This window comes from Scyliorhinus canicula, chromosome 16 (genome assembly GCF_902713615.1).
Source record: "Scyliorhinus canicula chromosome 16, sScyCan1.1, whole genome shotgun sequence".
Lineage (NCBI taxonomy): Eukaryota > Metazoa > Chordata > Chondrichthyes > Carcharhiniformes > Scyliorhinidae > Scyliorhinus > Scyliorhinus canicula.
This window is the reverse complement of record NC_052161.1, coordinates 124,500,681-124,513,273: the sequence shown is the minus strand read 5'-3', so window position 1 is coordinate 124,513,273 and position 12,593 is coordinate 124,500,681. Positions and strand designations below refer to the sequence as shown.

The 12,593-nt window shown below is 40.6% G+C and overlaps 1 protein-coding gene across 19 annotated transcripts in view; it reads right to left on the bottom strand.

Moving 5' to 3' along the window:
* Positions 1 to 12,593, bottom strand: part of kcnab2a (potassium voltage-gated channel, shaker-related subfamily, beta member 2 a) — a 307,091-nt gene that overhangs the window by 140,098 nt on the left and 154,400 nt on the right. Inside the window, exon 2 of one of the 19 annotated variants that reach the window (XM_038773827.1) lies at positions 6,827 to 7,065. The exons of 16 other annotated variants lie outside the window; for them this stretch is intronic. In XM_038773827.1, the coding sequence (XP_038629755.1) occupies positions 6,827 to 7,044 (218 nt within the window). In that variant the 5' untranslated portion in view covers positions 7,045 to 7,065. Of the gene's footprint in view, positions 1 to 6,826; positions 7,420 to 12,593 lie in introns of those variants that run through there. 2 more of the 19 variants (XM_038773824.1, XM_038773826.1) reach the window with 2 other exon arrangements.

Genomic DNA, 12,593 nt, shown 5'->3' with positions numbered 1-12,593 from the left:
TTGAAATGGACCTTCACACCCTCAGGTGTGGAATTCCATGAGCAACGTGCCAGCGGTGGAAGTCATGTAGAAACTTTCCAGAAAAGATCTATTTATAATTTCCAGACCATAGGTGACCATGGCACCCATTTGTAGCCAGTGTCCTTTTCTTGCATTTTAATACAAAAATAAAAATAGGTCCTCATTTCGTCTTCTGAAGGTAGGTAGATCTCACTCAGTCACAATTTGCATTGCCATGACACCTGTGCCACACAAGTGCCAGGCAATGATCATCTCTAACAAGAGAGAAGCCAATCATCTCCCCATGACACTCAACCCTCATTATCAAAATCACAGAAACTGAACTGGACCCCCTATAATACTGTGGTTGCAAGAGCAGGTCAGACACTGAAAATTCTACAAAAGGGAACACAATCTCCTGACTCCCCAAAGTCTGTCCCCATCTACCAGACTCAAGTCAGGAGTGCAATTAAATATTCTCAACTTGCCTGGGGGGGGGGAGGGGCTGACAGCGCAGGACTATTTTCAACCATAGAGTTGAGGAATCTATTCCCAACTAATAGTTGCTATTTCATAAAAACTCCCAAATTTGTCCCAACACTTGCTTAAACTGCTTTTCTATATTTCAGACAACAAACAAACAGAATGGATGTGAAACACAGCCACAGTAACTGTAAATGGTTTCAGATTTACTGGTTTGTGCTTGAATGTCAGTCCATTTGCAACAGGCTTACTGTTTCAGAGTCAGTTAATAAACAGGGGTGGAAACAGTGCGAAATAGTCAATATTGACACGCTGATCTAAATTTTTTAATTATTAAAAGGCTGGTGGTTGATATTGACAGAATACAAATGTCTGAAACTTAACTTTAGATTCTATTAGTTGGACAAAATAGGTCTTTCCTAAAGCTCAGGAAGTTTATCCCATCAGTTGTTGAACTATGCAGGCTCACTCTCTATATGTGCCACATTAGTGACCTCAACTAGAGCAGCAATATAGTTGCGGAATTTGCCCCACTGAGCATGACTTTTAAAGCTATTAGCTTGAGTGCGAAAATTAAATAACCAGTTACAGTGCTAACATGTTCCACAAAACAAAGAATTCTGCCACATTCAGCCAATTCAGGTTCCACCTTATTGCTAACTCGGTTGGGTAGAGTCACCCAAACACTTTGAGCTCTTTGTGCAATTGAGAAAATGTGTTAAACAAGGATACTTTAGTACCTTCTACTGGCTACCATGACAAAGCTGCTGATAACAGTAAGAAACCCAACTCTTCTCTCATCAATAAATGTAGTAATCTGACTATCAGCTGTTGTAACAACCTGTATGCATTACCTTAAATTACAACATCCAATGAACAAGTGATCAGATAATACAACGGCATGAGTTCTTAAGTCATATAATACTAGTAGCCTAAGAAACCATAGTAAGATTCATTCTTAAAAGGATGGATTTTTAAAAACCAAATCTTGTGGTACAATTGACAAACGGTTAGAATGCAAGATTTTTAAAAATCTTTATAACCAGAGGCCACAAAAAATGTAACAAATTTGGCAATCTACTTATCCACAATTTTTTGTAAATGTGCAAATTCTTAACTTAAAAATCTGTAATGCTCACTTCAATGAACAATTACTCGAAAATGAATTTCAGTAACTCAGCTAAAGATTTACTGAGTCAAATAAATTAAAATGTTGTTGAAAAATACAGAATTACTGCTAAGAGGATTATATAGGACTTAGCTGTATAGTTAGTATTATAAAAGTGAATGAAACGGATCAAACAATGGGCAATGATTTACAAATTTGTAATGTGGAACGTATAATATTCAAAAACGTTTGTAGAAGCTGTTTTTTTTTCAGTTTCCAAGAACACCTGAAGCTGACGTTTGGTAGATCACCAAACCTTACAATCATACCTGATTACTGCGCCTAATCCAAATGGAATATGTGTCCCTTTGGACCAACCTGCATCCCCTCCCAATCCAAAAAGTGTTGATTCATTTTTGGGGACTGTTGACTTCCAAGTGGCTACTATAAAGGGCGACACAGTAGCACAGTGGCTAGCACTGTTTCTTCACAACGCCAGGGGCCCGGGTTCAATTCCTGGCTTGGGTCACTGTCTGTGAGGAACCTGCACATTTTCCCATGTCTGCGTGGATTTCCTCCAGGTGCTCCGGTTTCCTCCCACAAATCCTGAAAGACCTGCTTTTAGATTAATTGAACATTCTGAATTCTCCCTCTGTGTACCCGTCCAGGCGCCGTAATGTGGCGACTAGGAGATTTTCACAGTAACTTCATTGCAGTGTTAACATAAGCCTACTTGTGACACTAATAAAGATTATTTTTACAAAACCTGCTCAGTCTGTCCCAGAACAATCCCTTTGGAACTAATAACACATGCATTTTGAACAATTTGATCCTGGCATTAGTGAGTTGTTTTCCTTACTATCAGTGTGAATGCGGTGCCAATACCAAGAGGTACATTGCCAAGTGTAAGACCCTTGGGGAATTGTATGCAGGCAAGAACATTTAAAATCTTAACAAAATCTTCAGTTAAGCAAGTGGCGAGGCTTTGAAGCCTACTTTTGCTTCATCAAAGACAGACCACGAATGGATATTATGGTTTTGTGTTTTCTTTTGTCAAAATGCCAAATTTAGAACTGCTTCAACAAGGATCAGCAGAGTATAATATCTAATTGATACAAAAAAAGAATTAGCAAGCATGCGTTTTGCTTGAGACCTTGCATGTTATCCATATCCCTAGAATTAGAGATTTCTACCAAATACAAGAAACTAATGGAATAAAAACAGAATATGCCATAAATATTCAGCAGGTCTGGCAGTGTCAGTTCACAGAGAAGCAGAGTTAACTTTTCTGACAAAGGGCCACTGGGTGAACATTTTGGGCCCGATTTAACAGAAAAGTTCGAAGTGCCATTTTGTGTGCAATTGGTGGGAGGGGTTTTCTGACGACTGTATTGGCGAGATTACAGCCCATATTTAACTGCACTTAAGTGCCAGAAATGAGCCCCCAAGGACTTCTCATCATTACTGGCGGTTTTGCCGTATGATTCGCCAGACGCGCGCCTCAGCACCTCGCTGCTAACAAGAGGAGTTGCTTTTAAACACTCCCACACCACTTACTCCCAGTCAACACACAGGCTTGGCAGCATGCAGACCTGCTTCTTGTTTTGGGGATGCGACCTGGCCAGGCTTCTGAATGCAATGGATGCGAGACAGAACATCCTGTTCCCCCGAGGGGATCGAAGGGCCAGCAGAAAGGCCACCAATGCCACTGGGAGGCAGTGGCAGTCAGTGTGGGCAGCATGACCAGGAGGACCGCAGTACAATGATGAAGAAAGCTAACGCCCTCCACCGAACTGCAAGGGTAAGTTTCCACCTTTCTCCTGCCATCAGTTCATCCTGCTACCCCTCAAATTCCCAACCCCCCTCCCCCCGCACCCCAAATCTCTGGCTACCATCTTGTGCCCTCCCCACATCCGGTCTTTGTGCCTGTTTCTCAGCCACCAGCACAACTATCGCCCCTACCTTCCACCAGCGCAAAGAGGGTGATATTAGTGGACAGTCTTTTGGGGCACAATCTGGCCAACACCACAAAGTTGTACGGCACATCTGGTGGAGGCAGGAACATCCCAGGGAGTCAGCAGTCGGAGGTCTGCAGGATCCCAGAATTCAGCTGGATTCCAGGACTCAGCTGAGTCCCAGTCAGATGCCGAGCCTTTGGGCTAGATTAACACAGAGCCAGTGCAGATGCTAGGACATGGCCATGAAATTCAGGAGGGGGCTGCCTCTCCGTCCCGTGGAGACCCCCCCAGAGTCCCTTCAGGGAGGACGACGCCCGGCAGCCCAAACCAGGGCCTGCCAGCAAGGAGATAACAGCAGTCTCCAGTTCTTCTGACTCCCTCCCTCCCACCACCAGTGCATCTCAAGGGCAGCTGGCAGAACAGGGTAGCACAGTGGGGCCAGTAATTTGGCGAGGGCCCTCCGGCTCCAGGTACTCGTGGGGTCACAGTCCGTAGCTAGGGGCAATGGAAATGTCAAATGTACACTGTTAAATCACATGACACCTGATACATGTGAAGTCCCAGTCACGTTAATCTTCAGAGCAGCCTGCCTGCATCCCCATCCCCTGTTGGGCTATCACCGGCATCCCCTTCTGGACTCATATGTCCCCTGGAACCCAGTGTTCCAGGACACAGGTACCTTAGAAAATATTGTCCTTTCTGGCAACAGAAAAGGAAGGAAACAGCAACAGCAGCCTCCAGGCATTTGCAGCCACCAGCAAGAGCAAGCAGCAAGCACAGCCTGCAAACATTTTAGTTTATTGGCAGTATCAAAATACAGAAGATAATCAATGAGGCCACCAATCACTTGCCACTCAAAACTCCCAGCATCACTACCACCACCACCAGTGGGAAGGTACACCGACCCAAAAAGGCCACTCTAACACAGAGCAGAGAGAAAAATATTCCACCCCTCCCAAGAGGGGCACAGTTCAGTCCAGAACGGGTCCGACACATCATAACCAAAACTAAATACAGGACATTTTACACCAAAAGAAAACACTCATACGAACACGGTCAGTTCGTTATTAGCAATAGCCCATCAACTGTGAAGCTAGAGGCTGCTCACAGTCAGAGTGATATAACCAAGAACAGGGCTCTGTCCTCAAAGTGTTTGGTACGACAGACAGTCAGCAGTTGTAGTTGCCCCTGTTATTGGTATCCAAAATATTTAAAGATGGTTTGAAGGCCTCGCGACTCCAGTGCCCTTGAGCTGCATGCCCGAAAATGGAAATGGCTACTCACCTCCTCAGATCCCCATAGCAACCACTGCACCAGTTTCACGTTTTCAACAAGGAGTACTAAATGACACCTGCGTGATTTCTCACTGTGGAGCCGGTTAATTCACTGGAGGCCATTATATCCGACTTCAATCTCGCTAATGATATGGAAATTGAGGTCAATGATATGCATGCCATATTTGGTCAAGATTCGGAACTCGCCATCAGGAGCGGGACAGTTAGATGGCAAACTGATTTGCGCCCGGCGCAGATCTCGATTTCGGCCTTTCCCACTATTTAACCGGTGTGCCCAGAACCAACGTGGTGGTTAAATCACACCCGTTAACTCTGTTTCTCTCACCACAGATTCTGCCAGACTTGTATATCTTTAGCATTTCTGGTTTATTTCAGATTTACAACATCTGCACTACTTTACTTTTGTTTAATAGCAGTTTTGTAAAAATGGTAATCCCCAAAGCTTTTCACTGAAATAGAATATTGTCACATTTTCTGTGACTGGTAAACAGTGATCTCCGTTCTGTCGAGTAGAGAAGCCTTCAATGCAGACTATTGAAAAATGATTTACCACATTAAAATAGATTATTCAACTCTGACCCAGTTGCATTCTATAAACAGCACTTCCCATAATCCGTTAGTAAATACCCATTAAATGGCCCATTAGTAAATACACATGTAATGATTCCTCAGTGTCAATTAGGACTTTTCTTCCATTTTTCAACTTAAAACTGATTGACTTTTGCAATTAACTGAGAACTGTTCAAAATTCAGCCAGGTTTCAAGAATATAATGGGGCTTCTTATTGCCATGAAGGAATAGTAAATTCCGTGTTCCCTGATTTGACATCTTATTTCTAGAGTGCAATTCACACGATTTGGTCCTGATCGACACCAACCCTGTTTACTTGTCTGACATCAGCAGTCCTCTTCCTGCTTCATAAACATTGATTTCCTATTAAATGTCAAGTAGTAATTCACCCTTGTGAAGTTATTCAGAAGTTACAAAACATAAATTAGAACACACTAAAATTTTATCTCAACAGCTTACTCACAGATACAATACGTTATAGCAACTTGTGTGGAAAAATCCACCCTTTTTCACAGATATGTCGGTCACAGAGATATGATACCAGGGTTATGATACCAGGGTAAAAGGATTAAATTATAAGGATAGGTTGCATAGACTAGGTTTATATTATTCGCCATTTAGAATATTAAAGGGCGATCTAAACAAAGTGTTTAAAATCAAAGATTTAATAAGGTTGATAGAAATAAGCTATTTTGTCTGGTGCAGGGTGTTCAGAGCATGAGGGCAACCCCTAAATTTAGAACTAAGCTGTTCAAATATGATGTTAGAAAGCATTGCTTCTCAGAGAGAATAGTGAAAATTGGGAATTAATTCTCCCAAAAAGCTGTTGAGGCTGGCAGTCAAGTGAAAATTTCAAAACTAAGAAAGATTTTCATATTAAAGGTTACAAAAAAAGGTAGGCAGCAGAGACTTAAGATACAGATCAGCCATGATTTCATTAAATGATGGAACAAGCTCAAGGGGCTGAATGGCCTATCCTTGTTCAGTAAAGAATATGTGACTTGTATATGGTATATACAGAATGCCATTCCTGCAGGACCTTCAAATTCAGTGAACAGATTTCCCAGTAAAAGTATTAAAGTGTTTTACAACAGTGGCTAGCTTACCCAATTTTTTTTTTTAAAGAAACAAAATATTTTTAAGAACAGGAAATTGCATTAGCCCTAACAAATCCATCTATTTTTGCTGGATGTCAACCCACCCATCTTCTCATAATTTCCCCAAACACTTCTCATCACTACCAACATCACATGCTTGTTTCTCAAAATCTATTTCCACTGTCCATTTCCACAACCTGAATTACAAATCCACTTTCCTAATTATTTTGTAAGCACACCAACATTTTAGTTACAAGATGAAATATTTCAATTGTCAACAATCAATCACAGTGAATGAAAGAACATTCCCCTTACCTATACTTCATGCCCGTCTGATAGGCAGTACAATCCTCCAGTGACAGACAGTGCATTATGAGAAACTCTTCCATCTTCTTCGTCTGTGCCAAGGCTCTGACTTGTCGGAGCTTCTGCATCTCAATCGTATCAGTGTGCCGCACCTGATTCAGACCCTGATCTGAATGGTATCTAGTTATTCGCTCCTTCAAGTTTTCAGTGTATGACATGGACAACATTTTCTCAACTATCTTGGGAATCTGTAGATTTTCAGGTTGCACATTTTTGGATGAGAAGACCCGATTTACACTTGCTGGGGCCCTACTCTCATTAATGTTAGATCCAGGAGTGGTGAACATGTTATGAGGTGGTAAAGGACATTAACTAACTGGACAAAATACTTTAGGCCCTACTATCTAAAAATAGTAGCACTTGTATGTTCACGAGCTACACTATTCTAGATGCCAACAAATAAGCAATCTAGCATTCTGTAACTGGATCTCATCATCACCAAAGCTTCTCTCAAAATAGCAGAGAAAAAACAAGTTAATTTTGTAAGATGAATGGCATAACTTTCATGAATTTTCAGAAGCACATTTATATCTTTCTCATGTCATCAAACTGAAGGATCTTTACCTTTAAAATTAAATAAAAGCAGCTACTGGGAAAAGCATCGCTACTTATTCCTTTCTGCAGCAACTGAAGTGGTTAGATGTTAACTGAAGCACTGCATGTGGCTTTTATGACATCACATATGATAATCCACAGTTGCACAGCTGGAATAACAATAGCATGTGGTGTTTCCAGGGATCAAAACAGGATTTTAAAAAAAAAATAAACTTAGAGTGCCCAATTAATTTTTTCCAATTAAGGGGCAATTTAGCGTGGTCAATCTACCTAACCTGCACATCTTTGGTTGCGGGGGCGAAACCCACGCAAACACGAGGAGAATGTGCAAACTCCACATGGACAATGACCCAGAGCTGGGATCGAACCTGGGAACTCAGTGCCGTGAGGCTGCAGAGCTAACCCACTGCGCCATCGTGCTGCCCCGGGGTCAAAACAGGATTGACAGTATGTTAGCAAACATGTTAATAGCAAAACATTGTAGATTCTGAAGAGAATCTGAGCTTTGGTAGCAAGCTGAAATTTCAGCAGCAGAAGGCGATGCACTGAAATGGCATATGAATATCTGAAAAATCACAGTAATTGTTGAGATTCTTGTGCAATTTCCCTTTTTTTCCATCTCGAGTCACATCGCCCAACAAGAGTAGACAGATAGCCAGATCTTCAATCTATATTGCTTTAACTGGTCACAAGGAGGTGCATAAAGGTAATATTGGATAATTTATCTTCCAATTTTTACTCTGTCGGAGTCAGCTTCCATTAGGAAACTCACTCCGACAATATGCTGGATATGGGGAATATTGATGTGGGTTGTACAATAATCCAGTTTTGATTGCTCTATACTAAAATGGCATAGGATTATAATTGCTATATCTTGTCAAATGCATTTATTTCATGACAAAAGTAAAACATTCTTAGAAAAAGCAAAAATGTATTTCATATACTGTTTGAAGTTCAGGCACCACACTTTTCTCTTGAGTTGATTAGATCATACATGTGACCACTGCCAGCAATTTAAAACATGCAATTTTTATAGACTTTTCACCCCGTGAATCTCCAGAATGCTGATTCATGTATGGGTACCATTCAATAGGCACAGTCCAGATTCCAGATAACCCATCCGTGTTATAACCTGCATAATAAAGAGTATTCGTTTGGAAGAATCAGATCTGAATTTTATACTGTTGTCAATTAAATACAAGCATTATCTGGCAGCATAATTAGATAATAATCGGGAGCAAGAACAGTGACTGGCTTCACAGTCGCTAATTAAAGGAGTTCACTGGGACATAGTGTTGTCCACACCTGTACCCTGGAGGATGTTTGATAACCTAGTACTGGCCATCCCTACATGTAATGCATAACAATTAATGGTTTTCTTTGATTGCCTTTCATAACTAAAAAGAATGTCAGTGCCCATTATCTATGGACTAGCTTGTTCATAGGTCAAATCGATGCTGAAACCAGTTACTTCTACATTCAGTTTAGCGGCATGCTAGTGCCGCTGGCTCCGAATAAAAAAAATTACATAGAAAATAAGGTACAAAAATGATGCAGGAATCAAAAGTAAATTTGCTGGGTTTTCCAAAGATGTGACTGCGGTCATTAGTGAAACAAGGAGGCAGTGGCATGCATACACCACTAAATCTAATATAAAAGCAGCTTATGATTGTGAAGTATTAAAGAGGAAGATCTTATTTAATTGTGCATTGCTATTAACAAAACATGGCCTTTTGTAAATTAATTATTTTAGCATTTATAATGAACAATTTTTTTTTTTTAAACCATAACCCAGAAACTAGTATCCTTAGATTTTTTTTTAAATCTCATACTTCTCGAAGATACCAAATCTTATAATGGTTCAAATATTTAGAATTTTGGTCTGGACTTTCCATCTAGAAAAAAAGACTTCCAGCCTCTCTGAGGCATTTTCTTCCTTTTCTGCCACTTTTCCAACCCATTCACGCTTTTATCTCTGAAGATGCCAATTCTTGCCGGGTTAAGGTTTCACAGTGCCTTTCAGTATTTTACTCAGGTTACTTACTATTTATTAATCATGGAGGAGCCAACAGTGAGATTAGGCAAAATATTTTAACTTGAGTGGCATCACAGCCAAACCCAATCCCGTTCTCAACAAATTGGGAATCACTAGGTCGTAAATCACTAGAAACTACACTTGAAGTAGCAACTGTAGCTGATTTTCTCCCAAGATCAATCGTAGTGTCTCCATCATCACAAGGCTGGAAGAAATTACATCAGCACAGAAAAGAGACCAAACTCGGAATGTTCTTGATCTGTGTAAATCAGCTACCCATTGACCCAATTAGTTGAGGTTTTTTTTCCAATTTAAGAGTACCCAATTCATTTTTTCCAATTAAGGGGCAATTCAGCGTGGCCAATCCACCTAACCTGCACATCTTCGGGTTGTAGGGGGGGTGAAACCCATGCATACACGAGGAGAATGCGCAAACTCCACAAGTGATCCATAGCCGGGATTCGAACCAAGGTCCTCAGCGCCATAGGCAGCAGTGCTAACCACTGGGCCAAGTGCCATCCTACCAGTTGAGTTTTAATTTAATTAAACTGGACGGCATGGTAGCACAGTGGTTAGCACTGTTGCTTCACAGTTCCAGGGTCCCAGGTTCGATTCCCAGCTTGGATTACTGTCTGTGTAGAATCTGCACGTTCTCCCCGTGTCTGCGTAGGTTTCCTCCGGGTGCTCCGGTCTCCTCCCACAGTCCAAAGATGTGGTCAGGTGGAATTGGTCATGCTAAGTTTCCCTTGGTGTCCAAAAAGGGTAGGTGGGGTTACTGGATTAGAGGGATAGGGTGGCGATGTGGGCTTAAGTAGGGTGTATTTTCCAAGGGCTGGTGCAGACTCGATGGGCCAAATGGCCTCCTTCTGCACTGTAAATTCTATGATTCTATAAATAGTAAAAACCTCACTTCTCTGCCATTAGCTTCCAAAGAAGTACTGTAATAATGTAAATGTAACCCAGATAATGAATTAATATTTCCTTCCGTTTAACATTTTAGTTTTTTCTTCCATTTAACATTTTTGTTAAGGTAGCAGTCCTTCCATATTATTTTAAAATAACAAATTCCAAAATTATTATTATTAATAATAAAATTATTATTATTATGGACTAGCAATCCAGAGACTCAGGATAAGGTCCCGAGGACCAGGGCTTGAATTCCACTACTGCAGATGTTGAAATTTGAGTTCAATAAAAAAAATCTGGAATTAAACGTCTAATAATTATCATGAAAGCAGTGTTGATTGTTGTAAATATCCATCTTGTTCACTAATGCCCTTTACAGAAGGAAATCTGCCATCCTTACCTGGTCTGGCCTACATGTGACTCCAATACACAACAATGAGGTTGACTCTTAAATGCCATGTGAACTGGCCAAGCAGGCCACTCAGTCTAAGGGCAATTATGAATGGGCAACAAATGCTGGCCCACCAATGGTGCCTATATCCAATGAACTAATAATTTAAAAAAATTAGCCTGTCAGGTAATTCCCACAATCGTGAGTTTTGTACAGCAGTAAACAACGTGTGAAGAATACGTGAATAGAGCTGATGTAATTTCTAATAATGATCTTTGAAGTTGGCAATTTGGAGGGGAGGATCCTCGGTACGACCTGAATTAAGCATTTTCTTTTTTAAATGTTTTAAAGGACATAGGCCTTATTTACCACACAATATCTGTGCATTCATATTTGTTCCAGTTTCAGCTAACAGGAAGTTAAAACTGTTTTAAATTTCAATGTATTTTGAACTGAACCACAGTTCAGAATCACGGTGCCCATAGAATGAGGCCAAATTACTTCTGAATCTAATTCAAGTGACCCAAAATAATGCAATGGTATCTGCGCACTCCCACAAAAAATGTAGTAGAACAGGGAACAGGTTTTACAAACAAAACTGGATCTGCTCAACCATTTTGCAACTAATTTTAAGCAGACTGAATCTCTCAAGCCCATTACATCCCTGCCAGAAGCTATTTAAGTGATTCTTTTCCCCTCCAATTTTCTCTCCACTTTTTCTAAAGTTACTGATTCATGCTGGACAAAAGTTTGACAAGACTTCACATGTGCTACCCAAACATAGACCTGGACAGCAAGAGTCAGTAGGCTTTTCAGCTGTGAAAGGCTTTGTGACCAGACCCAATTCTGTCCACACACTGTGTCCAAACATGTGAACTTTATAATAGGCATAATGTGATCAAGAGCTGAAGTAAAACAGGATGGCAATGCTCACACATACCAAATGATCACTTTGGTGACATACTGGACAACATCCCAAGGAAGCAAACAATCAAGAAGGAGAAAGCGCTTACAATGACAATTACAAACAAAGAAGTACTGGGAAGTGGAATGTAATTGCTTTAATATGAAGTACACACTATATTAAAACAAGCACATGATTAGTTATACCACCATAATTTATAAATCAAATCTGAGCTGCTGGTAGTGGGTTAGGTTCCCATACCCTTCTCAGGCAAGGTGGAAGGAGGAAAGGGGAGAAGAGATGATTTTTCCTACATAAAAAGCTGGCAATGTTTCTGGGTTTATGTATTAAAAGAACTGGCTAAATCAGGACCAAGTGAGGAAGAGTACCCCGCAGGATAAGAGGAGTAATACCAGAGTCTGGGGAAGTGAGGATGGATAGGGAAAATGCTGTGTGGACTGGAGGGATGAAAGTATTGCTTTTAAGCACGAGAAACGCACATAGAATACCACAGCTTCAAAGCTTCAAATCTCTTATTTTTAATAAGCAAATGGCATTGAATCTATGTGATGATTTCACCTACTAAAAACTGGAACAAATATAATCATGATCTTTAAAAGTCCTTGATTAGCTCCATTTATATAGTGCCTCAGTTCCCTTGTATGCTTTGCACAAAACCTAGTTATAAGCTAATAATGATAGACTGATAAGCAACCAAATCCCTGTTGATCACCTATCTCTCCCCTCACAATAAAAAAGATTTGTGGCTCGATTCAAAGTAGCAGTCAGTTATCTAAAATAGGCAAATACCATCAAGTCAGCAGGATATACCTAAAATACGAATACAGTAGCATAACAATCAGCATTCTAGTTCCAAAAGTAGACACTACATAGTTGTCATATGAAAAATACTGACAAGCATTCT